This window comes from Xenopus tropicalis, chromosome 8, assembly GCF_000004195.4.
Source record: "Xenopus tropicalis strain Nigerian chromosome 8, UCB_Xtro_10.0, whole genome shotgun sequence".
Lineage (NCBI taxonomy): Eukaryota > Metazoa > Chordata > Amphibia > Anura > Pipidae > Xenopus > Xenopus tropicalis.
In genome coordinates, this window is record NC_030684.2 from 20,128,685 (window position 1) to 20,155,673 (window position 26,989).

The 26,989-nt window shown below is 44.5% G+C and overlaps 1 protein-coding gene across 4 annotated transcripts in view; it reads right to left on the reverse strand.

The window, feature by feature from the left end:
- Positions 1-18,603: 18,603 nt before the first annotated feature.
- Positions 18,604-26,989, reverse strand: part of LOC101730485 (mitoguardin 2) — a 61,461-nt gene continuing 53,075 nt past the window's right edge. For all 4 annotated transcript variants that reach the window (XM_031890951.1, XM_031890954.1, XM_031890952.1 and 1 more), the window contains one exon: positions 18,604-18,813. In XM_031890951.1, coding sequence (XP_031746811.1) covers positions 18,626-18,813 — 188 coding nt within the window. In that variant the 3' untranslated portion in view covers positions 18,604-18,625. The remainder of the gene's footprint in view (positions 18,814-26,989) is intronic.

Sequence of the window (26,989 nt, forward strand, 5' to 3'; positions counted from 1 at the left end):
AGAAAGCTAGCACAAAAGAAGGGTAGGGTTAAGTGAATAAACAGAAACAGGAATGTAAACGTTTGGAAAGCATGACTACGGTTTGGGCTTGATGGGAAAAGGTGAAATTAAGAGCAGTTTGTGAAGAAAGAAGTGAAAAAAATAAAGAAAAATTGGTTAAATCTCCCCTGAATGCCTTCCCACCAGCAATAAAGTAAATCGCTAGTGGGAAGGCATATGTGGCGCTTCGTTAACACTGCCAGTCGATGTTCGGCCACTGAACAGATTGATCTCCAATGTGCAAAGGTTCATCAAAATACACGGCACTTAGAGACCCCAAAATACACCTTGTGTTTTATTGATTGTTTTAGTAGACTTAAGGTATGGAGATCCAAATTAGGGAAAGACCCCTTATCCGGAATACCCTTGGTCCCAAGCATTCTGGATAACCGGTCCTATACCTGTATTTTTGAAAGGTGCACATTCAGTTTTTGGAATTTGCCTCATTTATCTTGCACAATGTCTTACATGCGTTCAGTGTTGGACTGGATCAGCGGGACCCCGGAAACACATGGTGGACCCGGGCCCTGCCCGGGCCCTGCCAACCCAGTCCTGCTCCCAGGGCCGCCGTGCAGTTGGGGGCAATCCCGGGTCTGGTGACTGTTTAGGTGTTAGGGGGGCCCGGGCGCCCTGCACTTACTGGATTAGCTGGGCCTCCCTGCTGTCAGTGAGCTGCACACCTCAGAAGGGGGAGCAGGAGCTCCGGTGCCTGCATGTCCTGTACTCTACACAGCTTTCCGTACTATGTAGGGGAAAGTAAAAGCCACACAGGGATTGGATAGGCTGGAGGAGAAGTTCAAACTTCCCCCATCCAATCCCTCCTTGGCTCTACCGGACTTTCCCCTACACCGGAGCTCCTGTCCTCCCATCAAAAGTATTGCAAAATGTAAGAGCGCACACCTTCTCTTGTAATAAATAATGGAGGTGCAAAGACATTGGAGAAAACCCATTTAGTAACTCCAAAAATAATCAAAAGAGCAAAAATTATCTGCACACTCAGAAAAAGTAAATGCCAAAAGAAAATTTATTAAATACAAAATCACATCATGAGAAATATAGCCCAACGCGTTTCAACCCAGTAAAGGGTCTTCACCAGGGAAAAAAATGAAAAAGGGGCAGAAGGAAATCATTCTCACAACAGAATATATACCCTTGCTTCTTTACCCAGGACATTGCGCTATTTTGCACGCTGCAGAAAACCGCCTCACCGCAAAAAGTCTGCAGCTCACTAACAGCAGGGGGGGGGGGGCAGCAAACAGAGTACGTGGAGCACTTTGTTACAATTTGCCACATTTATCTTGCACAAGTTTTTACAAAGGCAAATCTCCCAAAATATGAATGCCAAAGGTCTACTGAACAGTTTGATGGGCAATATGCATAGATTTACCTACGTATGTGTTATGTACGGACCCCAAATGAATGAATTTTCTAACCTGCAAACTCAGCTTTTGCAAACAGAGTCCCCTGACAAGATATTATTGGGCCGGCTCTGGGGGACGAGAAAGGGAAGCATTAACAGCAGACACTGCGGGTGATCAACCTGACAGCCCCCTTGGTTAGAGGGTTAGGGGGTTAGGGGGGCACCGGACTCTCAGCAGCAGCAGCAAAAGCCGACAGTGCTGAGAAAGAACCCTTTACTGCTAAGCATACATGTACAGGTATGGAATCCCTTATCCGGAAACCCATTATCCAGAAAGCCTGAATTATGGAAAGCCTGTCTCCCATAGACTCCATTTTAATCAAATAATTCACAATTTTAAAACTGATTTCCTTTTACTCTGTAATAATAAAACAGTACCTTGTAATTGATCCCAACCAAGATATAATGATCCCTTATTGGATGCAAAACAATCCTACTGGGTTTAATTAATGTTTTATGGATTTTTTTAGTAGACTGAAGGTATGGAGATCCAAATTACAGAAAGACCCCTTCTCCGGAATACCCTTGGTCCCGTGCATTCTGTATAACGCATCCTATACATGTACTATAATATGTGCTTGGCAGATAAAACCTTTTCCGGCAAGTATGTATCACATTGGTCCTTGGCAGGAAAAGGGTCAAAGGTGGAATCTTGTGGAAAAAAACATTAAACAAAGTGGCTGGCCGGCCTACTAATTACAGTACATCATTTGTAAATTATAACATTTCATTAAAATAACATCACTCCATTTAACCCCCCAGCAGTTTATATAGAAACCAAGTTCATAAGAGCAGTGCCCCAAACTGTAGCCGGATTGGCAAAAAGGTTTTTATAAATACTGTAGTATATAGTGAGCAGCGCCAATCCCACTCAGCGAGGGCTAACCTGTACAGACTCTATATAATCATTCCATCTCCTTATTTTATGGGCAGAGCAGGGTGATACTTAGTTTCCCAATCACAACAGGACCAATTTCAGGGATATTTAACAACCGGGCTCAGTTCTTTTCCCTCAGTAATGTAAGCACTTAAAGGGGTAGTTCAACTTTGAATTAACTTTTATTCTGATGTAGACATTGATACTCTGAGGCAATTTGCAATTGGTGTTCATTTTTTATGGTTCTTCAGTTGTTTAACCTTTTCTTCAATAGCTCTCTAGTTTGGAATTTCAGTAGCTATCTGGTTGCTAGGGTCCTGTTTACCTTAGCAACTATGCAGTGGGTCAAATGAAAGACTGAAATATAAATAGGAGAGAGGTTGAATAGTAAAATAATAAAAAATAACCATATTAATATATTTGTTAACACACAGAGCAATAGTATTTGGCTGTCGGGGTCAGTGACCCCCATTTGAAAGCTGGAAAGATGTAGAAGTGGAAGGCAAATAGTGTGAAAAATATAAAAAATAATTAATGAAGACCAAGGGCAAAGTTGCTTGAAATAGGACATTCTATAAGATACTAAAAGTTAATGTAAAAGTGACCGTTAACTATCAGGAGTTATCAGCCTTCTCACAACACTGGTCCCAAAAGGAATCGTCTCACCAAAATGTCTCGTTATTGGGAATCTATAGTGATCCTGAGTGGATCTGAATAGTTCAAGCCAGGCCCAGGGGGAACTTCGGGACCAGACCTGATTTGAGTATTAATTCAAATCCAAGAGTGACTTACTCACTGTGGGCAAGAATCGTAACAATCGTATATGCCTAGTGGTGGATCTTATGGGAAGATGAGTACGTGCACCAACATTTTAATAGGAATAAAACAGCACGTTTCGCTGTCAATGAGAAGCTTTATCAATGCACTTCAGTATAACATCACAAGATAATCTGCATCAGCTGATATGAGACTGAAAGCGAGGCACCGCTGATCATCACTTCCTGGTGCAACAAAAAATAATCCAATCAAACTTCTGGATACTCCAACATATTAATTGTGTAAAGTCACCTTTATTACACATTTGAACATGTCTTGCCACAAAGCCCTTGGGTTCCCCCTAGATATGTCCCCCCAGTGCGCCAGTAATCTTGTGCCCAGACTTCTTAATGTCTAACCCATGTAACTTGCCCCACAGGAACACTGCAGGGCACAGATAACACCCTTAGTTACACATGTAATAAGGGACCAAATCTTATACAATCTCCCAGTATCAGGGTTCCTAAAATCCTTACATCTCATCATATCGTTACATGCTGTACAGTTCCTGCAGGACTGAGAACCATGCACCTTAGGAGTATGTGCAGTAAGATAGTTGGAGCCAACGAAAAAACTACATCTCTCTCATAACTGGGGGCAGGACAGACTGCCATAGATACCTGCGTACTCACTACTGTTCAGAACCCCATCATCGCTTGTTTATACAAGATATTCTTATATGTCAATCATGGTGTGAATATGGGCAAGGGTTAAATACAAAACACACAAAAGACTCAAAAGCTTTGCACCAACACAAATATATTTCCAATAAAAGGCAATCTTTATTAATATCATCCACAGGATATATGGAACAGACTGCATTAAAAACAAGAAATACACCTGATCCCTCCCCCAAACCAAGTAAATATCAGGGCATATATACGCACCCTCAATCAAGATCACAGCTATGAACATGCCGTTACACACGGTTGCAATATTGCAATAATCAAATAAATAAAAGCCACATGCCCCCACCACTCATCTTATAAACCTCCCTATAACTGAATCAAACAAAACATGAAAAATACCCAGTGCCACAGTAAGTGGGGGCACACTTATCTCAGTACAATAGCTCAGAGGCAGGTGTAACATAACTGGGGGAAGGTGCCGCTCACTCCATACATATCGCTGCCCACGCAGCTTCGTCAGGAGTAGCAAGCGCCACACTGAACCGACTATAAGTAGTAAATGTGAGGGGAGTGTAACCCACGGGTTAGCAAAGTGTGCCCCTTTGGAGTATCCATGTCAGCAGCGCACACATTCTGTGCATGTACAACCTGCCAGGGAATATTCTGTGCATGTACAACCTGCCAGGGAATATTCTGTGCATGTACGTCCTGCCAAGGAATATTCTGTGCATGTATATCCTGCCAGGGAATATTCTGTGCATGTACGTCCTGCCAGGGAATATTCTGTGCATGTACGTCCTTCCAGGGAATATTCTGCGCATGTACATCCTTCCAGGGAACATTCTGCACATGTACATCCTGCGCGGGAATATTCTGTGCATGTACATCCTGCCAGGGAATATTCTATGCATGTACGTCCTGCCAGGGAATATTCTGTGCATGAACGTCCTTCCAGGGAATATTCTGTGCATGTACAACCTGCCAGGGAATATTCTGTGCATGTACATCCTTCCAGGGAATATTCTGTGCATGTACGTCCTTCCAGGGAACATTCTGCACATGTACGTCCTTCCAGGGAACATTCTGCACATGTACATCCTGCGCGGGAATATTCTGTGCATGTACATCCTGCCAGGGAATATTCTATGCATGTACGTCCTGCCAGGGAATATTCTGTGCATATACGTCCTGCCAGGGAATATTCTGTGCATGTACGTACTGCCAGGGAATATTCTGTGCATGTACGTCCTGCCAGGGAATATTCTGGTCATGTACGTCCTGCGCGGGAATATTCTGTTCATGTACGTCCTGCCCGGGAATATTCTGTGCATGTATCCTGCCCGGGAATATTCTGTGCATGCACGTCCTGCCAGGGAATATTCTGTGCATGTACGTCCTGCCAGGGAATATTCTGTGCATATACGTCCTGCCAGGGAATATTCTGTGCATGTAGGTTCCATCAAGCGCATGGTGTATATTACTGTGCAAGCTCCAGCAGGATATACAGTGTGTGTCTGTGTGTCAATTGTACCACAATATCCTATTAGGCGCATACAGGCACTGATATTCAATCATTTAAAGGTCAACTTCCCCCTTAATAACAGTGGAACAAATCTACAAGCGAAACCAAGAATGCCGCAGGGGTCATTTATAAGCGGAAGTGCGGCATACAAAGTGCCATTTTAGGCCATTTAACGTAACCATGTTGTATTTTAGCTCAAACACAGCATTTTTACCCCCCTACAATTCCACATGAGCCGGAGACACAACTGCGGCCCAATGGCGCCACCATCTGGAGAAAGCAGGTATGCGCTCAAACTGAGGTGCAAGTCCCGCTAACGTGCCGGGCTAAAGGGAAGTGCTGTGCCCCTACAGGGTACGGTACCACTGGAACCAGGAGCCAATACTTATAGCTGATAGGAACGTGTCACTATTACTTTTATCAGTGTGAATCCCCTAAATATGAATGCCAGGGCGCTACTGGGCAGTTTGGTGCCGGTATGTACAGCATTACATAAGGGTCCGGCCTACAGAGACTCCATCACAATAGCGCATACAATTTATCCCATAGGTCACTTTAGCTACTGCAAAATCAATGCACTTACTGAATTTTATGTAGAGTAAAGTTACAAAAAAATCCCCAAGTTTACCCAGAAAGCCATGTATTTTGGACACTACACGTTAGGGTGAATCTGAACGGGGTAACCATGTCTCTCTACTCCAAACTACTAAGTTGCAAAACTTTCTATAATTAGCGTTTTGAAGCAGCACCTAAACATCACGTTACAGCTTACATTTTATACCATTTCTCCTTAAAAATGAATGGCAGCGCCACGGGGCCCCCGAACAGTTTAATGCCTAATGTGCTTAGGATTACAACTATACTCACTATCCCACAGTTACACTCTGTGCCCCTGATACCATCTTGCCTTACTATACTCACTATCCCACAGTTACACTCTGTACCCCTGATACATCTTGCTTACTATACCACTATCCCACACTTACACTCTGTACCCCTGATACCATCTTGCCTTACTATACTCACTATCCCACACTTACACTCTGTACCCCTGATACCATCTTGCCTTACTATACTCACTATCTCACAGTTACACTCTGTACCCTGATACCATCTTGCCTTACTATACTCACTATCCCACATTACACTCTGTACCCCTGATACCATCTTGCCTTACTATACTCACTATCCCACACTTACACTCTGTACCCCTGATACCATCTTGCCTTACTATACTCACTATCCCACAGTTACACTCTTACCCCTGATACCATCTTGCCTTACTATACTCACTATCCCACAGTTACACTCTGTACCCCTGATACCATCTTGCCTTACTTATACTCACTATCCCACACTTACACTTCTGTACCCCTGATACCATCTTGCCTTACTATACTCACTATCTCACAGTTACACTCTGTAACCCCTATACCATCTTGCCTTACTATACTCACTATCCCACAGTTACACTCTGTACCCCTGATACCATCTTGCCTTACTATACTCACTATCCCACAGTTACACTCTGTACCCCTGATACCAGTCTTGCCTTACTATACTCACTATCCCACACTTACACTCTGTACCCCTGATACCATCTTGCCTTACTATACTCACTATCCCACAGTTATTACTCTGTACCCCTGTAAGGGGACGTTTAAAAGAAAAGATTTAAAAATATTCAGTGGGGGGGGGGCTCCTATACCTCATTCTGCTAAAGGTGACTGACCAATTGTGTAACGGAGAAATTAACACTGCTGGGGGCTGATAAAAATGGGTAGGTAAGGTAAAGGTAGGGTGAGGTAAAACTCAGTGGTGTTGCTGACAGAGGGCGTTAGTTGAAAAATGAATAGGTTAAAATCTGTGCAAGGTACTTAAACTTAATTTCAACTATAAATGGAAAAAAGACCATATAAGATATCTGGGAATACACCTCACACCCAACTATGCTTCTCTATATAAGGAAAACTATGCTCCCCTAATAACCAAGACACTTAAAGATCTTAATACATGGGACCCCTATACATTATCATGGCTAGGAAGAATCGCTACAGTGAAGATGGTCACCCTACCGAGGCTTCTTTACTACTTTGAGACACTACCGGTGCAAGTTCCTCTCCCCACACTCAAAATGATAAAAAAGAGAACAACAACATTTATTTGGGGCTCTAAGAAACACAGAATCTCCCACAAAATCCTAAGCAACCCCATCCCGCATGGGGGTCTAGGAGCCCCTGACATACACAAATATTATCTGGCATCCCATTTACGACAAGCTGCAGCATGGTCGGACAGGGTACACTGTGGGAAGTGGGTGACCGTAGAAAACGATAATGTACAGCCATATACTATCTCCTCACTACTATGGAACATAACTATACCCCCAGATATCAATGGAAAGCTCCTAAATTCCATAAAATGGACTCTTTACATATGGAAACAGACAAAAGCCCCCCACAACTTTATACAGAAGCCATATAGGCTAACCTGTCCTGTACGGCCAGTCTGGTTTAAATAAATATATTGTTTCAATGCGTTGGATAGTTTTATTATAAATACAACACATCATCATATCAGTCATTTAGTATTTATACATTGTTTCATATATTTCTGCCACCAGCAATGATTCACAATCTTCGCAACTTTTTTCAGATATCACACAAGTTAGTAATAACATATTAAGAGAAAAGGGCCGTTAAATGAATAATACATGTACCGTGAGTGCAATAATATATATTATATATCTACAAGTTGCATAGCAATAGCTATCAAAATGTAGCCAAATCTGAATGCAATGGGCTATAGGCAGGAGATGCAAACAGCTTATCTCTAACGTTCCTGTCTAATATCAATATTGTCTTTATTAGGTGCCTCAAATATGGATTTGATCAGATGCTCTATTTGTTGTCTCTTTATATATTTATTCTGCCACTCGCTATCACCATGTATTTAGCAGTAACATTAAAGGGAAGCCCCACTCAGAAACTCTTTTGTAGTGTTACAAAAACCCAATGGATTTAAAGTTGTCTGTAAATGTTATGACAAACAAACATTTCATGACATGTGACCAGAGATGACTTCACACACAGCAATGTGACAGTTGGTTTTGTCCGTTGGTTGACTTTGTGGCGAGAGGTAAGTCTGAATCCCCTCTGAGAGATTTTTTGCCAAATAACCCTTATTTTAGCTAAAAAAAGATGGGAAATAGTTGGGTGATGCCCCCCTAGACTAGCGGATGTTGCTCCTCTCACAGATTTTAGTGAATTTGGAGAATTTTAGAGATGACATTAATCTTAGCGCTGGTTGGGAGACACAGACCTAGGGTTTGGCAGTTTTGCAGCAAATTTATATATTTTTTTTTGACTGGGGACCCCATAAACATTTGGAGGCCATACAATACATACATTTTTCCTCCCAGTATTGACAGGCTCCTTAGAGTTCTGCCCCTTTGCCCCGGGTATCTGCCCTGCTCTCATGTAGCAACCTTAACATTTAACTGAATACATTTCAATACATTTTTCCTTGCAAAGCAAAGCAATTGGCACAGAAATGAATGGGGTTGATCTTTTCCCATCAGCCTGTACAGCCCCCTAAAAGCACTGTGACACCAGGACCCACGCTTGGTTGGCAGCGCTGTCCGGAGCCCTTCTTTGCACCAAACTTTTGTATCTCTCCCAATCAAATTCTTCATTCTATTAAAGCTTCTAATAATTGGTGCTACTGGTTATTTATAGAGCAGCAAACATATTCAGTAGCGCAGTACAACTGGGAGGGATACAGAAAGGGAACCCTAGTATATACTGCTATAAATGGCAGAGAGGATCACAAGAGCTCACAGTCTCTTCTCTCTCCTGAAATAGAGCGATTTGAGAGACTTGAGAAATAGAGCGATTTGAGAGATTTGCAGCGACTCCTACCATCCTTGCGATATAGAAGAAGATACAGAAGAAGACACACAAAAGTCTTTTTAAAGACTACACCTTTTCTCCACAGCAGAAGAACAAGAAGAACCTGCCGGACCCATTGTGGTTCACCTGGTAAGGAACCAGCATTTTTCCCTCTGCAATATGTATTACATAGTAGATGAGGTTAAACAAGAGGCACATCCATGGAGTTCTACCCCTAACTCTGATCTTTACTGTGTTTATTTGGGGTCTTTTAATTTGACATCTTTAGATTAACTCTAACCTTCCCAAATCTCTATTTTATATGACAGAGGCAGCAGAGATGGGCATGAGTGCCAGCAGCCGGCAGTACTACGAGTACCGCTATGGGAAGGTAAGTGCCCCTAGTGCTAATAAATACACATTGCTGTGGTATGTGGGCTAAGAAATTCTAATTATTATTACTGAGGATTAAAGAAAACCTGCTGGAGACCTTAATGTCTTCTTGTTTCCTGCATTTCTGTAGATCTCATGGTGGATCCCCCCTGATCGGGACATCTTCGAGATCAGGGATTTTGAAGATCCACGGGCGGGTCCCTATTTGGAGTGCATTAGGGAACAGATAAGAGGAGACATCAGGATGGCACTCTATGATCTGTGGATGGCCAGGGATTGTGTGAAGATCACAAAGTGGTGGCAATTTCGCCTGAAGGCCGACTTCCGAGGGGACTACAGGTACATCAAAGCCCACCTAAAGGACCTCTACAAAGACCTAGAGGCTATCAACAAGGTCATCCTGACGCGGAACAGCGAGAGATATTAAGGTGCAGTATAGAATCCATCCTTCTTTCCCTTTCTTCTTTCTATGCTGTTTGCTGAAATGGAAATATTCCCTAAATGATGGCTATTTTGTAATGGAAAGGGGCTGATGGATTGAAATCAATTGCAATTCTCAGATTTTGTGCAATGTGTGAAGCCCATGTAAGATGCCAACGTTGTGGGGAAAAATACTCACTTGTTCAGTGTTTTAATTTTGCTTCAGCGCCCGATTTGATATTAATGTGCCCCTAAGTGTAATAGGGTTTCTCCAGGGATATCGCTTGCTAAGGTATAAATAAGTTCTTTTGTTTGATTTTTGCAGGTGGCCCTCGGAACTAAAAGGCAAAAGGTGAAATCCGCCCAGATCCACCTTCTCTCCTATCAACCGCAATTCTACCAGCGGTGCCTGCACTCCCATCCGCTGTAATTCCACCAGCGGTGCCTGCACTCCCATCCACCGTAATTCCACCAGCGGTGCCTGCACTCCCATCCACCGTAATTCCACCAGCGGTGCTCCCCCTTTCATCTAAAATATGGTTCATACACAAGAGCACCTTAAGGTGCTTGGTAAAAACTGCATTCCCTTTCCATCCATCCCTCAGACTGCAGGAGCCGGGGTCTGCAGGCTGCCTGGGGCCCAATGGAATGGTGTGTATGCTACCATATTCCCTTGTTTCCCTCACCCTGCTTCCCTTGATTATGGCAAGCAGGGTGAAGGCATTGATTCTGGGAGCAAATCCGATTGCCGTTAAGGAGTCAGGAAGGAATTTTTCCCTCTAATGAAGCAGATTGGCTCAAAGCTTCTCAGAGGTTTTTTTTGCCTTCCTCAGAATCAATGAAAAACACAATTTATTATTTGTATTATTAATAAAACTGTGATTTTCACAGATGAACCATCAAGCCGTGTGTGTGTCTTTATTCTGGGTATTGGGCTCATTTGGAAGGGGAAACACATAGAGGGGGAGAGACTGTGAGAATAGAACAAATCAGCAAAGTAGAGGCACTGAAAAGTGAAAGAAGAAAGAAAGAGAAATGTACACATGTTGCTGCTTTATAAGAAACCCTGCTTTCCACTGTATGTGTCAGTCTGATTCCTTACACCCCCCAGCACTTCAGTACCTGTGAGTGACACACACCAGTCCTCCAGCGGGTATGGCTGCTCCACCAAGCATTCTCACACCGGGCTAACGGGCTGAGCTTCTGTTTATAATGGGCATTCTTGGCATCCTCCCATCATTCCCCATCATGGCATCCAGCCCTGAGACCAAATCACTGAAGGGTAAAATGCACAACACAATATTCATTGGGCAGATGTGAAGGTGCCTGTGGGTACAAAACCTGCTCCTGTAGGGTTACTATGCAGCCATATTCCCTGGATACACAGAATATTGCCAGGTGAGCAGTAAAGCACAGAACCCACCCATGTTATGGAACCCCCATACTGAGGGGAAGGGAAATCCTTCTGATTTCCGAAAAACAGGTAACGCTTTTGTATGTATCAAATCCATTCCCTTTTCAAAATATATGGATCCCTAGTCCTGCCAGTGCCATCTGAACCAGGTGCAAGTGAATGAGGCACCGGGAAGCAGCAGCGGGCAGAACCCCTGTGGCACCGCGCCGTATACAAGAGCAGAATAAAGACCTTCCTAGGATTGCTGGAAACAAACACCAGCATGGCGTAACATCAACATTCCCCTAAAGCTTTAAGCTACTGCCAGATGGGACTTATTACCCGCTGTGTGTGGCACCCAGGCCCATGCCAGCGGATTGGCTGATACTTGGCCTGCGTTTATTATACACCGGCTGAGAATCAGCCCCGCCTGGCAATAGCTTCAATGGACAGCGATACAACCCAAACCCAACTCTTTCACTTTAATGTGCCAGCGTTGCCCCCCTGTCCCATCTCTGCCCCAAACTGACACACAATTCTGTTACCTTACTAACTCAGTTTTATAGAAGAGTAACACAATTACTGCTAGAAGTAAAGCTACAGAGGAGAAAGGGTTAATACTGTGCCCCGCATGTGTATCCCAGTTTGTTACATGCTATTATTCCCATCATTTAGTTATGAAGAATAGCCCCCAGTAATGTACAGAGGGGTAACAGCCCAGAGTGGGATCCGCTCTCTGCTTGCCAATAGCGTGCCAGGAATCCGCACCACTGCCAGATATTTGCAGCAATGGAAACGATATTAAACCCCAACGCTGCTCATATTCAGACAAAATCGCCGGTGCTGCTACCTATGGGATTCCCATTACTAGCCGGGCAGAGCAGTTTATATACGGCAGTACAAGCAGACAAACAAGTGCCCGTGCCCTGGGCCGAGCATAGATGGAGCACACAACTAGCAGCGTGTTTTGGGGAGACCTGCACCTTTTTCAAGCATCCTGGCAACACTAAAATAAAGTCTAAGCAAGCAGCATTCACTTGCTCTGTGTGTGCTCCTTCCCATTAATACTATGTACTATGTATATAAAACATTGCCTTAAGGTGGATGCAGGGTACTGGGAGTTGTAGCACCAAAGCCACTGGAGCTGCAGGACCATTCATGCGAGTTCCCCCAAGCACAGAAAGTTCCTGCACAGCAGCAGCGGAAGGTAACATAGGTTCAGCAGAACAAGATGGCGTCAGTAGGGCAAGATGTTACCAACCTGCGTACCCACCCCATGTACAGCTTTGTTTGGGTAGCGCCATTGTACCCTGTGCAGGAGCTGAAGTCAGGGTTTGACTGTACTATTAATATTTCTCTCCTATTCATTTTCCTTTCTCTCTTTCAAACCAAAATTGGGTTGCTAGGGAAAACTGGACCTAGCAACTAGCTGTCTGTTGAAACGCCAAGACGCTCAGCTGAACAAAAAGCTAAATAATAGGAAAGCTAGAAAATAAAGACTAACTGCAAACTGTTTTGGAATATAACTTTGTACATCACACTTAATGCTAATTTAAAGGTCAACTTCCCCCTTAATAACAGTGGAACAAATCTACAAGCGAAACCAAGAATGCCGCAGGGGTCATTTATAAGCGGAAGTGCGGCATACAAAGTGCCATTTTAAGTAACCATGTTGTATTTTAGCCCAAACTCAGCATTTTTACCCCCCTACAATTCCACATGAGCCGGAGAGATGGTGATGTGCCTGACACAACTGCGGCCCAATGGCGCCACCATCTGGAGAAAGCAGGTATGCGCTCAAACTGAGGTGCAAGTTCCGCAAACGTGCCGGGCTAAAGGGAAGTGCTGGGCAGTTTGGTGCCGGTATGTACAGCATTACATAAGGGTATAGTAAAGTGACAAAAATATCCCCAACTTTACCGAAGAAAGCCAAATATTTTTGGACACTACACATAAGGGTGAATCTGAACGGGGTAACCATGTCTCTCTACTCCAAACTACTAAGTTGCAAAACTCTTCGTAAATTAGCGTTTTGATGCAGCACCTAAACATCACCTTACAGCTTACATTTTACATCATTTCTCCTTAAAAATGAATGGCAGCGCCACAGGACCCCGAACAGTTTAATGCCTAATGTGCTTAGGATTACAACTATACTCACTATCCCACAGTTACACTCTGTACCCCTGATACCATCTTGCCTTACTATACTCACTATCCCACAGTTACACTCTGTACCCCTGATACCATCTTGCCTTACTATACTCACTATCCCACAGTTACACTCTGTACCCCTGATACCATCTTGCCTTATTATACTCACTATCCCAGTTACACTCTGTACCCCTGATACCATCTTGCCTTACTATACTCACTATCCCACAGTTACACTCTGTACCCCTGATACCATCTTGCCTTACTATACTCACTATCCCACAGTTACACTCTGTACCCCTGATACCATCTTGCCTTACTATACTCACTATCCCACACTTACACTCTGTACCCCTGATACCATCTTGCCTCACTATACTCACTATCCCACAGTTACACTCTGTACCCCTGATACCATCTTGCCTTACTATACTCACTATCCCACAGTTATACTATGTAACCCTGACATCATCTTGTCTTACTATACTTAAGAGGTCATATGACTTAATTGGTACCTAATGTGGTTAATATGTACCTAATGGGGCTATAAAACATACAGGGAGCCATAGATACAGAAATGAGGGCAACCAACCTACTATATAAGTATCTACTGTACTGTAATGATTGGAAGGAAGTAGAATATTGCTTTGCTCCAAAGGCCACAATGCAACAGCATGGCTAAAGTCCCTTCAGCAGCTCCGTATTATAATTATTCTTATTCTCTATAGCCGAACAGTCCCTCACTCTGCTGTGCTGTAACTATGCTAACTGTTCAGCAATAGCGACTAAGGATAATGAGAATACGGAGCTGCTGAAGCACAGATGGGTCAGTGAGCTCTAAAGAGAAATATGTGAGCCATAATGCGTCCCGCTCCCACTTTAATATGCCTTTCCCAGTGCCCCCTGTTTCTCACCCCAATGGGCTATGTGCCCAAAACCCCATAGCCAGTTTATCTGCAGTGCCAACATCATGTATAATGCCCACAGGGAACATAGTCAGTATATATGCAGTGCCAACATCATGTATAATGCCCACAGGGCACACAGCCAGTATACATGCAGTGCCAACATTATGTATAATGCCCACAGAGCACACAGCCAGTATATATGCAGCGCCAAACATCATGTATAATGCCCACAGGGCACACAGCCAGTAATATATGCCGTGCTAACATCATGTATAATGCCCAAGGGCACACAGCCAGTATATATGGCAGTGCCAACATCATGTATAATGCCCACAGGGAACACAGACAGTATATATAAAGAGCCAACATCATGTATAATGCCCACAGGGCACACAGTTAGTATATATGCAAAAGCCAACACCATCTAAAATGCCCACAGGGCAAACAGCCAGTATATTATGCAGTGCCACATTATGTATAATGCCCACAGGGAACACAGCCAGCATATATGCAGTGCCAACATCATATATAATGCCCACAGGGCACACAGCCAGTATATATGCAGTGCCAACATCATATATAATGCCCACAGGGCACACAGCCGGTATATATGCAGTGCCAACATCATCTATAATGCCCACAGGGCACACAGCCGGTATATATGCAGTGCCAACATCATCTATAATGCCCACAGGGCACAAAGCCGGTATATATGCAGCGCCAACATCATGTATAATGACCACAGGGCACACAGCCAGTATATATCAAGAGCCAACATCATGTATAATGCCCACAGGGCACACAGTTAGTATATATGCAGTGCCAATACCATCTATAATGCCCACAGGGCACACAGCCAGTATATATGCAGTGCCAACATCATTTATAATGCCCACAGGGCACACAGCCAGTATATATATGTAGAGCCAACATCATGTATAATGCCCACAAGGCACACAGTCAGTATATATGCAGTGCCAACACCATCTATAATGCCCACAGGGCACACAGCCAGTATATATGCAGTGCCAACATCATATATAATGCCCACAGGGCACACAGTTAGTATATATGCAGTGGCAATACCATCTATAATGCCCACAGGGCACACAACCAGTATATATGCAGTGCCAACATTATGTATAATGCCCACAGGGCACACAGCCAGTATATATGCAGTGCCACCATCATATATAATGCCCACAGGGCACACAGGCGGTATATATGCAGTGCCAACATCATCTATAATGCCCACAGGACACATAGCCAGTATATATGCAGTGCCAACATCATATATAATGCCCACAGGGCACACAGGCGGTATATATGCAGTGCCAACATCATGTATAATGCACACAGGGCACACAGCCAGTATATATGTAGTGCCAACATCATGTATAATGCCCACAGGGCACACAACCAGTATATATGCAGTGCCAACATCATATATAATGCCCACAGGGAACACAGCCAGTATATATGAAGAGCCAACATCATGTATAATGCCCACAGGGCCCACAGCCAGTATATATGCAGTGCCAACATCATATATAATGCCCACAGGGAACACAGCCAGTATATATGAAGAGCCAACATCATGTATAATGCCCACAGGGCACACAGCCAGTATATCTGTAGTGCCAACATCATGTATAATTCCCACAGGGCACACAGCCGGTATATATGCAGTGCCAACATCATCTATAATGCCCACAGGGCACAAAGCCGGTATATATGCAGTGCCAACATCATGTATAATGCCCACAGGACACACAGCTGGTATATATGCAGCGCCAACATCATGTATAATGACCACAGGGCACACAGCCAGTATATATGAAGAGCCAACATCATGTATAATGCCCACAGGGCACACAGTTAGTATATATGCAGTGCCAATACCATCTATAATGCCCACAGGGCACACAGCCAGTATATATGCAGTGCCAACATAATTTATAATGCCCACAGGGAACACAGCCAGTATATATGAAGAGCCAACATCATGTATAATGCCCACAGGGCACACAGCCAGTATATATGTAGTGCCAACATCATGTATAATGCCCACAGGGCACACAACCAGTATATATGCAGTGCCAACATCATATATAATGCCCACAGGGCACACAGGCGGTATATATGTAGTGCCAACATCATGTATAATGCCCACAGGGCACACAACCAGTATATATGCAGTGCCAACATCATATATAATGCCCACAGGGCACACAGGCGGTATATATGCAGTGCCAACATTATATATAATGCCCACAGGGCACACAACCAGTATATATGCAGTGCCAACATCATGTATAATGCACACAGGGCACACAGCCAGTATATATGTAGTGCCAACATCATGTATAATGCCCACAGGGCACAAAGCCAGTATATATGTAGTGCCAACATCATGTATAATGCCCACAGGGCACACAACCAGTATATATGCAGTGCCAACATCATATATAATGCCCAAAGGGCACACAGCCAGTATATATGCAGTGCCAACATCATATATAATGCCCACAGGGAACACAGCCAATATATATGAAGAGCCAACATCATGTATAATGCCCACAGGGCACACAGCCAGTATATCTGTAGTGCCAACATCATGTATAATGCCCACAGGGCACAAAGCCGGTATATATGCAGTGCCAACATCATGTATAATGCCCACAGGACACACAGCTGGTATATATGCAGTGCCAACATCATATATAATGCCCACAGGGCACACAGGCGGTATATATTTAGTGCCAACATCATGTATAATGCCCACAGGGCACACAGCCAGTATATATGCAGTGCTAACATCATGTATAATGCCCACAGGGCACACAGCCAGTATATATGCAGTGCCAACATCATGTATAAAGCCCACAGGGCACACAGCTGGTATATATGCTAAAATCTGGTGGACATCTACAATGGAAAAATTGACCGCACTCATCCACCACAAAATGGACATATATGAAAAAATATGGACACCCTGGACCGAAAACCAAAACAATCGACCAACTAACCATATCTAAAAACGGACAATGCCAAGGGAAAATCCCAGACGCTACCTAAATAAAAGGAAAAAAAGAGAAAAGAAAAAAGACCACCCAGATGAAAACGGCAAGGCGAGAGTCCAACCCCCCCCCTTTACCTCTAACCCTCTATCCAACCCCTATTCTACTTTCTTTAACCCCCGTTGTTCCACATATTTTGTATGCATCCTACTTTGTTGTAAAACAACTAATAAAAACAAAGTTTAAAAAAAAAAAAAAAAAAAGACACTTTGGGTAAAGTTTTGTAAAATGGCCCCCCCTGGACCTGCTCCAGAAAAACCCCTATTTTTCAACTGCCCCATCGGTGATTGGGGTACACAGACTATTGCATGTGTCAGTTGGATCTCCCCCTCTGCTCTACATTTTGCAGCAAGTAGTCTGTAGGAACCTGAGCCCCTTCTCCCAAGGATTCTCCCTTCGTAAAGGATTCGGCCCAATACCGAACCCAATCCTAATTAGCATATGCTAATTAGGGTTTGGAAGGGTTAAATCTCAAAAAAATTTCAGCTTCCGTGTTTACATGTAAAAAAGCCACATGATTTTTCGGATTTGCATTTGGTCCGGCCAGGAACGTGGATTCGGCTGAATCTAAATCCTGCTGAAAAAGGCAGAATCTTGGTTGAATACTGAATCCTAGATTCGGTGCATCCCTAGAAAATACTGCCCTGATGGAAGGTGCCCAACACATGGGTATCATCTAGCATTTTAACCTTTTTGTGTTCTTACTGACATTCTATTCTAAACATTTACTAGATGTATGTGGGCAACAGAAAGAGTAGAGCCGTACCAATTTAGCAAGAAGTCTCACAATCTGAGAAGCACTGAGCCTTCCTAATATTACCTAAGGGATATACAATCTGAGCTGTAATTAGCATCGTTGTATGCCCATTAAACTGCTCCCAGATGTCTCTTTCTTGGAAATAATCCTTTGCCTAAATGGCTTACATGATCAATACCTCCCCCACCGATCAGATAATCCTGGTGCTGGATTTTGTTCCCAAATCTCTACAGATTTCCGTGCGTCATATGATTTGTCAGGAATCTATATTTGCCCAGGCAGCAAACACAGCAATATCGCTCACCTTTTTTAGCTGAGGAAGAACGCCTAACGGGCAAAACAGAGCCAGGCACCCCGCCGAGCTTTAGGCCTCCATTGCCTGCTGTAATCTGCTTCTTCTTGTGCTTGTGCCGTTTTAGCTGGTGTGCAGCCAGGGCTAGGGCGACCGTACCAAGAGCCGTGCCAAAAAGGACCTTTCGAAGACCAGGAGACAGCCTGAGTTGCAAGAATGTGGACTGCAAAGACAAACAATATATAGATTCATTATAATAACCAGCTATGGATTTTGGAAAATAATAAATGTGTCTTGTGACTTTGTGGCAAGCAAGACAAGGGTACTTCAAGGTCAAAGCTCCTAATGCCTTCCCACCCCAAGCATTCAGAAAAGTACGCATTACGTAAATGTGTGTGTATATATATATATATTCATGTAAATGCAGCCACTTGCTTTGACCTCTGCAGTTTCCAGGAGATGGGGTGCAGTGACAAAACTAAGGATGCACAAAACCACTACAATACCATATTGATCACTAGTGGCTCAACGGTTAGTATATTGCCTTGTAGTGCTGGGGGTTTGATTTTAACCTGGGCAATAACTGCAAGAAGTTATATAATCTCTCTTCATTCCTAAACTGGCAATCTGTGGGTTCTGGCAAATGCCAGAGGGGCTTCTGTAAGATGCCATAGACTGTCACTATTTATTGGGCCTGTGGGGCTGTTTCTATTTTGAATCCCAATCCAGACCTGTCTCTGTGTGTTTCCTCAGGGCACTCTGCTTTCCTCCCACACCCCCAAAATATACTGGATGGCTAAATGGCCCTTGATAAAACTGACCCTAATATAATAAGGACTTTATAACTAGGGCAATGGTTGGAAACTGTGGGTCTTGAGCCACAAGCGGCTCTTTAGCCCCTTGAATTTGGCTCTTCCACGTGCGGGTTCGCACATACAGCCATATATTTATTTAGCCCCCACTTTCTACCCCGTGTACCTGTACCAGCATTAGTGTGTAGCCATATATTTATTTAGCCCCCACTTTCTGCCCCGTGTACCTGTGCCGGCATCCAGCATTAGTGTGTAGCCATATATTTATTTAGCCCCCACTTTCTGCCCCGTGTACCTGTGCCAGCATCCAGCATTAGTGTGTAGCCATATATTTATTTAGCCCCACTTTCTACCCAGTGTACCTGTACCAGCATTAGTGTGTAGCCATATATTTATTTAGCCCCCACTTTCTGTCCCGTGTACTTGTGCCAGAAACAAGCATTAGTGTGTAGCCATATAATTATTTAGCCCCCACTTTCTGCCCCGTGTACCTGTGCCAGCATCCAGCATTAGTGTGTAGCCATATATTTATTTAGCCCCACTTTCTACCCAGTGTACCTGTGCCAGCATCCAGCATTAGTGTGTAGCCATATATTTATTTAGCCCCACTTTCTACCCAGTGTACCTGTACCAGCATTAGTGTGTAGCCATATATTTATTTAGCCCCCACTTTCTGTCCCGTGTACTTGTGCCAGAAACAAGCATTAGTGTGTAGCCATATATTTATTTAGCCCCCACTTTCTGTCCCATGTACTTGTGCCAGAAACAAGCATTAGTGTGTAGCCATATAATTATTTAGCCCCCACTTTCTGCCCGTGTACCTGTGCCAGCATCCAGCAATAATGTGTAGCCATATATTTATTTAGCCCCCACTTTCTGCCCCGTGTACCTGTGCCAGCATCCAGCAATAATGTGTAGCCATATAATTATTTAGCCCCCACTTTCTGCCCGTGTACCTGTGCCAGCATCCAGCAATAATGTGTAGCCATATATTTATTTAGCCCCCACTTTCTGCCCCGTGTACCTGTGCCAGCATCCAGCAATAATGTGTAGCCATATATTTATTTAGCCCCCACTTTCTGCCCCGTGTACCTGTGCCAGCATCCAGCATTAGTGTGTAGCCATATATTTATTTAGCCCCACTTTCTACCCAGTGTACCTGTACCAGCATTAGTGTGTAGCCATATATTTATTTAGCCCCCACTTTCTGTCCCGTGTACTTGTGCCAGAAACAAGCATTAGTGTGTAGCCATATAATTATTTAGCCCCCACTTTCTGCCCCGTGTACCTGTGCCAGCATCCAGCATTAGTGTGTAGCCATATATTTATTTAGCCCCACTTTCTACCCAGTGTACCTGTGCCAGCATCCAGCATTAGTGTGTAGCCATATATTTATTTAGCCCCACTTTCTACCCAGTGTACCTGTACCAGCATTAGTGTGTAGCCATATATTTATTTAGCCCCCACTTTCTGTCCCGTGTACTTGTGCCAGAAACAAGCATTAGTGTGTAGCCATATATTTATTTAGCCCCCACTTTCTGTCCCATGTACTTGTGCCAGAAACAAGCATTAGTGTGTAGCCATATAATTATTTAGCCCCCACTTTCTGCCCGTGTACCTGTGCCAGCATCCAGCAATAATGTGTAGCCATATATTTATTTAGCCCCCACTTTCTGCCCCGTGTACCTGTGCCAGCATCCAGCAATAATGTGTAGCCATATATTTATTTAGCCCCCACTTTCTGCCCCGTGTACCTGTGCAAGCATCCAGCATTAGTGTGTAGCCATATATTTATTTACCCCAACATTCTGCCCCGTGTACCTCTGCCAGAATCCAGCATTAGTGTGTAGCCATTTATTTATTTACCCCCACTTTCTGCCCCGTGAACCTGTGCCAGCATCCAGCATTAGTGTGTAGCCATATATTTATTTAGCCCCCACTTTCCCTCCCGTGTACCTCTGCCAGAATCCAGCATTAGTGTGTAGCCATATATTTATTTACCCCCATTTTCTGCCCCGTGTACCTGTGCCAGCATCCAGCATTAGTGTGTAGCCATTTATTTATTTAGCCCCCAATTTCTGCCCCGTGTACCTGTGCAAGCTTCCAGCATTAGTGTGTAGCCATTTATTTATTTACCCCCACATTCTGCCCCGTGTACCTGTGCCAGCATCCAGCATTAGTGTGTAGCCATATATTTATTTAGCCCCCACTTTCCCTCCCGTGTACCTGTGCCAGCATCCAGCATTAGTGTGTAGCCATATATTTATTTAGCCCCCACTTTCGATCCCGTGTACCTGTGCCAGCATCCAGCATTAGTGTGTAGCCATATATTTATTTAGCACCCACTTTCTGCCCCGTGTACCTGTGCCAGCATCCAGCATTAGTGTGTAGCCATATATTTTATTTAGCCCCCACTTTCTGCCCCGTGTACCTGTGCCAGCATCCAGCAGTGTGTAGCCATATATTTATTTAGCCCCACTTTCTGTCCCGTGTACCTGTGCCAGCATCCAGCATTAGTGTGTAGCCATATATATTATTTAGCCCCCACTTTCTGCCCCGTGTACCTGTGCCAGCATCCAGCATTAGTGTGTAGCCATATATTTATTTAGCCCCACTTTCTGCCCAGTGTACCTGTGCCAGCATCCAGCATTAGTGTGTAGCCATATATTTATTTAGCCCCACTTTCTGCCCCGTGTACCTGTGCCAGCATCCAGCATTAGTGTGTAGCCATATATTTATTTAGCCCCCACTTTCTGCCCCGTGTACCTGTGCCAGCATCCAGCATTAGTGTGTAGCCATATATTTATTTAGCCCCCACTTTCTGCCCCGTGTACCTGTGCCAGCATCCAGCATTAGTGTGTAGCCATATATTTATTTAGCCCCCACTTTCTGCCCGTGTACCTGTGCCAGCATCCAGCATTAGTGTGTAGCCATATATTTATTTAGCCCCCCACTTCTGCCCGTGTACCTGTGCCAGCATCCAGCATTATGTGTAGCCATATATTTATTTAGCCCCACTTTCTGCCCCGTGTACCTGTGCAAGCATCCAGCATTAGTGTGTAGCCATATATTTATTTAGCCCCACTTTCTGCCCGTGTACCTGTGCCAGCATCCAGCATTAGTGTGTAGCCATTATTTATTTAGCCCCCACTTTCTGCCCCGTGAACCTGTGCCAGCATCCAGCATTAGTGTGTAGCCATATATTTATTTAGCCCCCACTTTCCCTCCCGTGCTACCTCTGCCAGAATCCAGCGATTAGTGTGTAGCCATATATTTATTTACCCCCATTTCTGCCCCGTGTACCTGTGCCAGCATCCAGCATTTAGTGTGTAGCCATTTATTTTATTTAGCCCCCAATTTCTGCCCCGTGTACCTGTGCCAAGCTTCCAGCATTAGTGTGTAGCCATTTATTTATTTAGCCCCCACATTCTGCCCCGTGAACCTGCTGCCATGCATCCCAGCATTAGTGTGTAGCCATAAATTTATTTAGCCCCCACTTTCCCTCCCGTGTACCTGTGCCAGCAACCAGCATTAGTGTGTAACCATATATTTATTTAGCCCCCACTTTCGATCCCGTGTACCTGTGCAAGCATCCAGCATTAGTGTGTAGCCATATATTTATTTAGCCCCCACTTTCTGCCCCGTGTACCTGTGCCAGCATCCAGCATTAGTGTGTAGCCATATATTTATTTAGCACCCACTTTCTGCCCCGTGTACCTGTGCCAGCATCCAGCATTAGTGTGTAGCCATATATTTATTTAGCCCCCACTTTCTGCCCCGTGTACCTGTGCCAGCATTCAGCATTAGTGTGTAGCCATATATTTATTTAGCCCCCACTTTCCATTCCGTGTACCTGTGCCAGCATCCAGCATTAGTGTGTAGCCATATATTTATTTAGCCCCCACTTTCTGCCCCGTGTACCTGTGCCAGCATCAAGCATTAGTGTGTAGCCATATATTTATTTAGCCCCCACTTTCTGCCCGTGTACCTGTGCCAGCATCCAGCATTAGTGTGTAGCCATATATTTATTTAGCCCCAACATTCTGCCCCATGTACCTGTGCCAGAATCCAGCATTAGTGTGTAGCCATATATTTATTTAGCCCCCATTTTCTGCCCCGTGTACCTGTGCCAGCTTCCAGCATTAGTGTGTAGCCATTTATTTATTTACCCCCACTTTCTGCCCCGTGAACCTGTGCCAGCATCCAGCATTAGTGTGTAGCCATATATTTATTTAGCCCCCACTTTCCCTCCCGTGTACCTGTGCTAGCATCCAGCATTAGTGTGTAGCCATATATTTATTTAGCCCCCACTTTCTGTCCCGTGTACCTGTGCCAGCATCCAGCATTAGTGTAGCCATATATTTATTTAGCCCCCACTTTCCCTCCCGTGTACCTGTGCCAGCATCCAGCATTAGTGTGTAGCCATATATTTATTTAGCCCCCACTTTCTGCCCCGTGTACCTGTGCCAGCATCCAGCATTAGTGTGTAGCCATATATTTATTTAGCCCCCACTTTCGATCCTGTGTACCTGTGCCAGCATCCAGCATTAGTGTGTAGCCATATATTTATTTAGCCCCACTTTCTGCCCCGTGTACCTGTGCCAGCATCCAGCATTAGTGTGTAGCCATATATTTATTTAGCCCCACTTTCTGCCCCGTGTACCTGTGCCAGCATCCAGCATTAGTGTGTAACCATATATTTATTTAGCCCCCACTTTCGATCCCGTGTACCTGTGCCAGCATCCAGCATTAGTGTGTAGCCATATATTTATTTAGCCCCCACTTTCTGCCCCGTGTACCTCTGCCAGCATCCAGCATTAGTGTGTAGCCATATATTTATTTAGCCCCCACTTTCTGCCCCGTGTACCTGTGCCAGCATCCAGCATTAGTGTGTAGCCATATATTTATTTAGCCCCCACTTTCCTCCCGTGTACCTGTGCCAGCATCCAGCATTAGTGTGTAGCCATATATTTATTTAGCCCCCACTTTCGATCCCGTGTACCTGTGCCAGCATCCAGCATTAGTGTAGCCATATATTTATTTAGCCCCACTTTCCCTCCCGTGTACCTGTGCCAGCATCCAGCATTAGTGTGTAGCCATATATTTATTTAGCCCCACTTTCTGCCCCGTGTACCTGTGCCAGCATCCAGCATTAGTGTGTAGCCATATATTTATTTACCCCCACTTTCTGCCCCGTGTACCTGTGCCAGCATCCAGCATTAGTGTGTAGCCATATATTTATTTACCCCCACTTTCTGCCCCGTGAACCTGTGCCAGCATCCAGCATTAGTGTGTAGCCATATATTTATTTAGCCCCCACTTTCCCTCCCGTGTACCTCTGCCAGCATCCAGCATTAGTGTGTAGCCATATATTTATTTAGCCCCCACTTTCTGCCCCGTGTACCTGTGCCAGCATCCAGCATTAGTGTGTAGCCATATATTTATTTAGCCCCCACTTTCTGCCCCGTGTACCTCTGCCAGCATCCAGCATTAGTGTGTAGCCATATATTTATTTAGCCCCACTTTCTGCCCCGTGTACCTGTGCCAGCATCCAGCATTAGTGTGTAGCCATTTATTTATTTACCCCCACTTTCTGCCCCGTGTACCTGTGCCAGCATCCAGCATTAGTGTGTAGCCATATATTTATTTACCCCCACTTTCTGCCCCGTGTACCTGTGCCAGCATCCAGCATTAGTGTGTAGCCATATATTTATTTACCCCCACTTTCTGCCCCGTGTACCTGTGCCAGAATCCAGCATTAGTGTGTAGCCATATATTTATTTACCCCCATTTTCTGCCCCGTGTACCTGTGCCAGAATCCAGCATTAGTGTGTAGCCATATATTTATTTAGCCCCCACTTTCTGCCCCGTGTACCTGTGCCAGCTTCAAGCATTAGTGTGTAGCCATTTATTTATTTACCCCCACTTTCTGCCCCGTGTACCTGTGCCAGAATCCAGCATTAGTGTGTAGCCACATATTTATTTAGCCCCCACTATCCATCCCGTGTACCTGTGCCAACATCCAGCATTAATGTGTAGCCATATATTTATTTAGCCCCCACTCTCCGTCCTGTGTACCTGTGCCAGCATCCAGCATTAGTGTGTAGCCATATATTTATTTAGCCCCCACTATCCATCCCGTATACCTGTGCCAACATCCAGCATTAGTGTGTTGCCATATATTTATTTAGCTACTCACTATCCCACAGTTACACCCTATACCTCTGATACCATCTTGCCTTACTATACACACTATCCCACAGTTATACTCTGTACCCCTGATACCATCTTGCCTTACTATACTCACTATCCCACAGTTACACTCTGTGCCTGTGGGATACACATGCCCTGTGGGCATCATGTATAATGCCCACAGTGCACACAGCCAGTATATATGCCACGCCAACATCATGTATAATGCCCACAGGGCACATAGCCAGTATATATGCAGTGCCAACATCAAGTATAATGCCCACAGAGAACACAGACAGTATATATGCAGCGCCAACACCATGTATAATGCCCACAGGGCACACAGACAATATATATGAAGCGCCAACACCATGTAAAATTCCCACAGGGCACATAGCCTGTATATTTGCAGTGCCAACATCATGTATAATGCCCACAGGGCACACAGCAAGTATATATGCAGTGCCAACATCATGCATAAGGGAAACAGGGAGTTTAAAGGGTGGGCAGTGGGGATTGGGAGAGAAATTGGCATTAAAAGGTTAATAGTGCCATGTCTGGGGGCAGAGGAAAAGAAGGCTTTGTAAATGTGTAACAGGAAATGATAAACTATTAATGGGTTAGGGCACCGGCACACAGGGCGTTTTCTTACCCACGATAAACTGAGATACCGCGGGCGAAGAAACGTCCCTAGTTCCCTTCTCACAGGCAATAATGGAAATCGCCGGTGGGGAAGCCTACAATGCGCTTCCGCTTTCCTAAGTTGCCTCGCGGGGAATCTTTGGGCGACTTGAGAAACCGGAAGCAGCGCGTACGTTTCCCCCCAGTGATTTACATTATTGCCAATGGGAAAGCATTTTCAGGAGAGCAGTCGCCAACGGTAGCGCAGATTTACTGCAGGCGACTAATCTCCTAGTGTGCCATCATCCTTACCAGGGAGTTGGTAGGGGGCAGAGGCAGAGGGGGCTGAATAGAGACAGCAGGGAGCAAACACACTGCTAAGGGTTAATATAGAGGGATTTCTCTCCATACTCACCCCCTGCAGCTCCTCTCTGATCCTCCTTCTCTCCTGCTCACGGTATGTGCCCCCACCTGTATAGTCTGGCCAGAAATGGGCCCCTACCCTGATGTACCGCTCCATTAACTCCACACATGCTGGAAAGATCCTTGGAAAATGGGCAATAAACATTCCATTAACTTCTCACATGCCGGTACGATCCTTGGAAAAAGGGCAATAAACATTCCATTAACTCCACACATGCCGGTACGATCCTTGGAAAAAGGGCAATAAACATTCCATTAACTCTACACAGGCCGGTACGATCTTTGGAAAAAGGGCAATAAACATTCCATTAACTCCACACATGCTGGTACGATCCTTGGAAAATGGGGAAT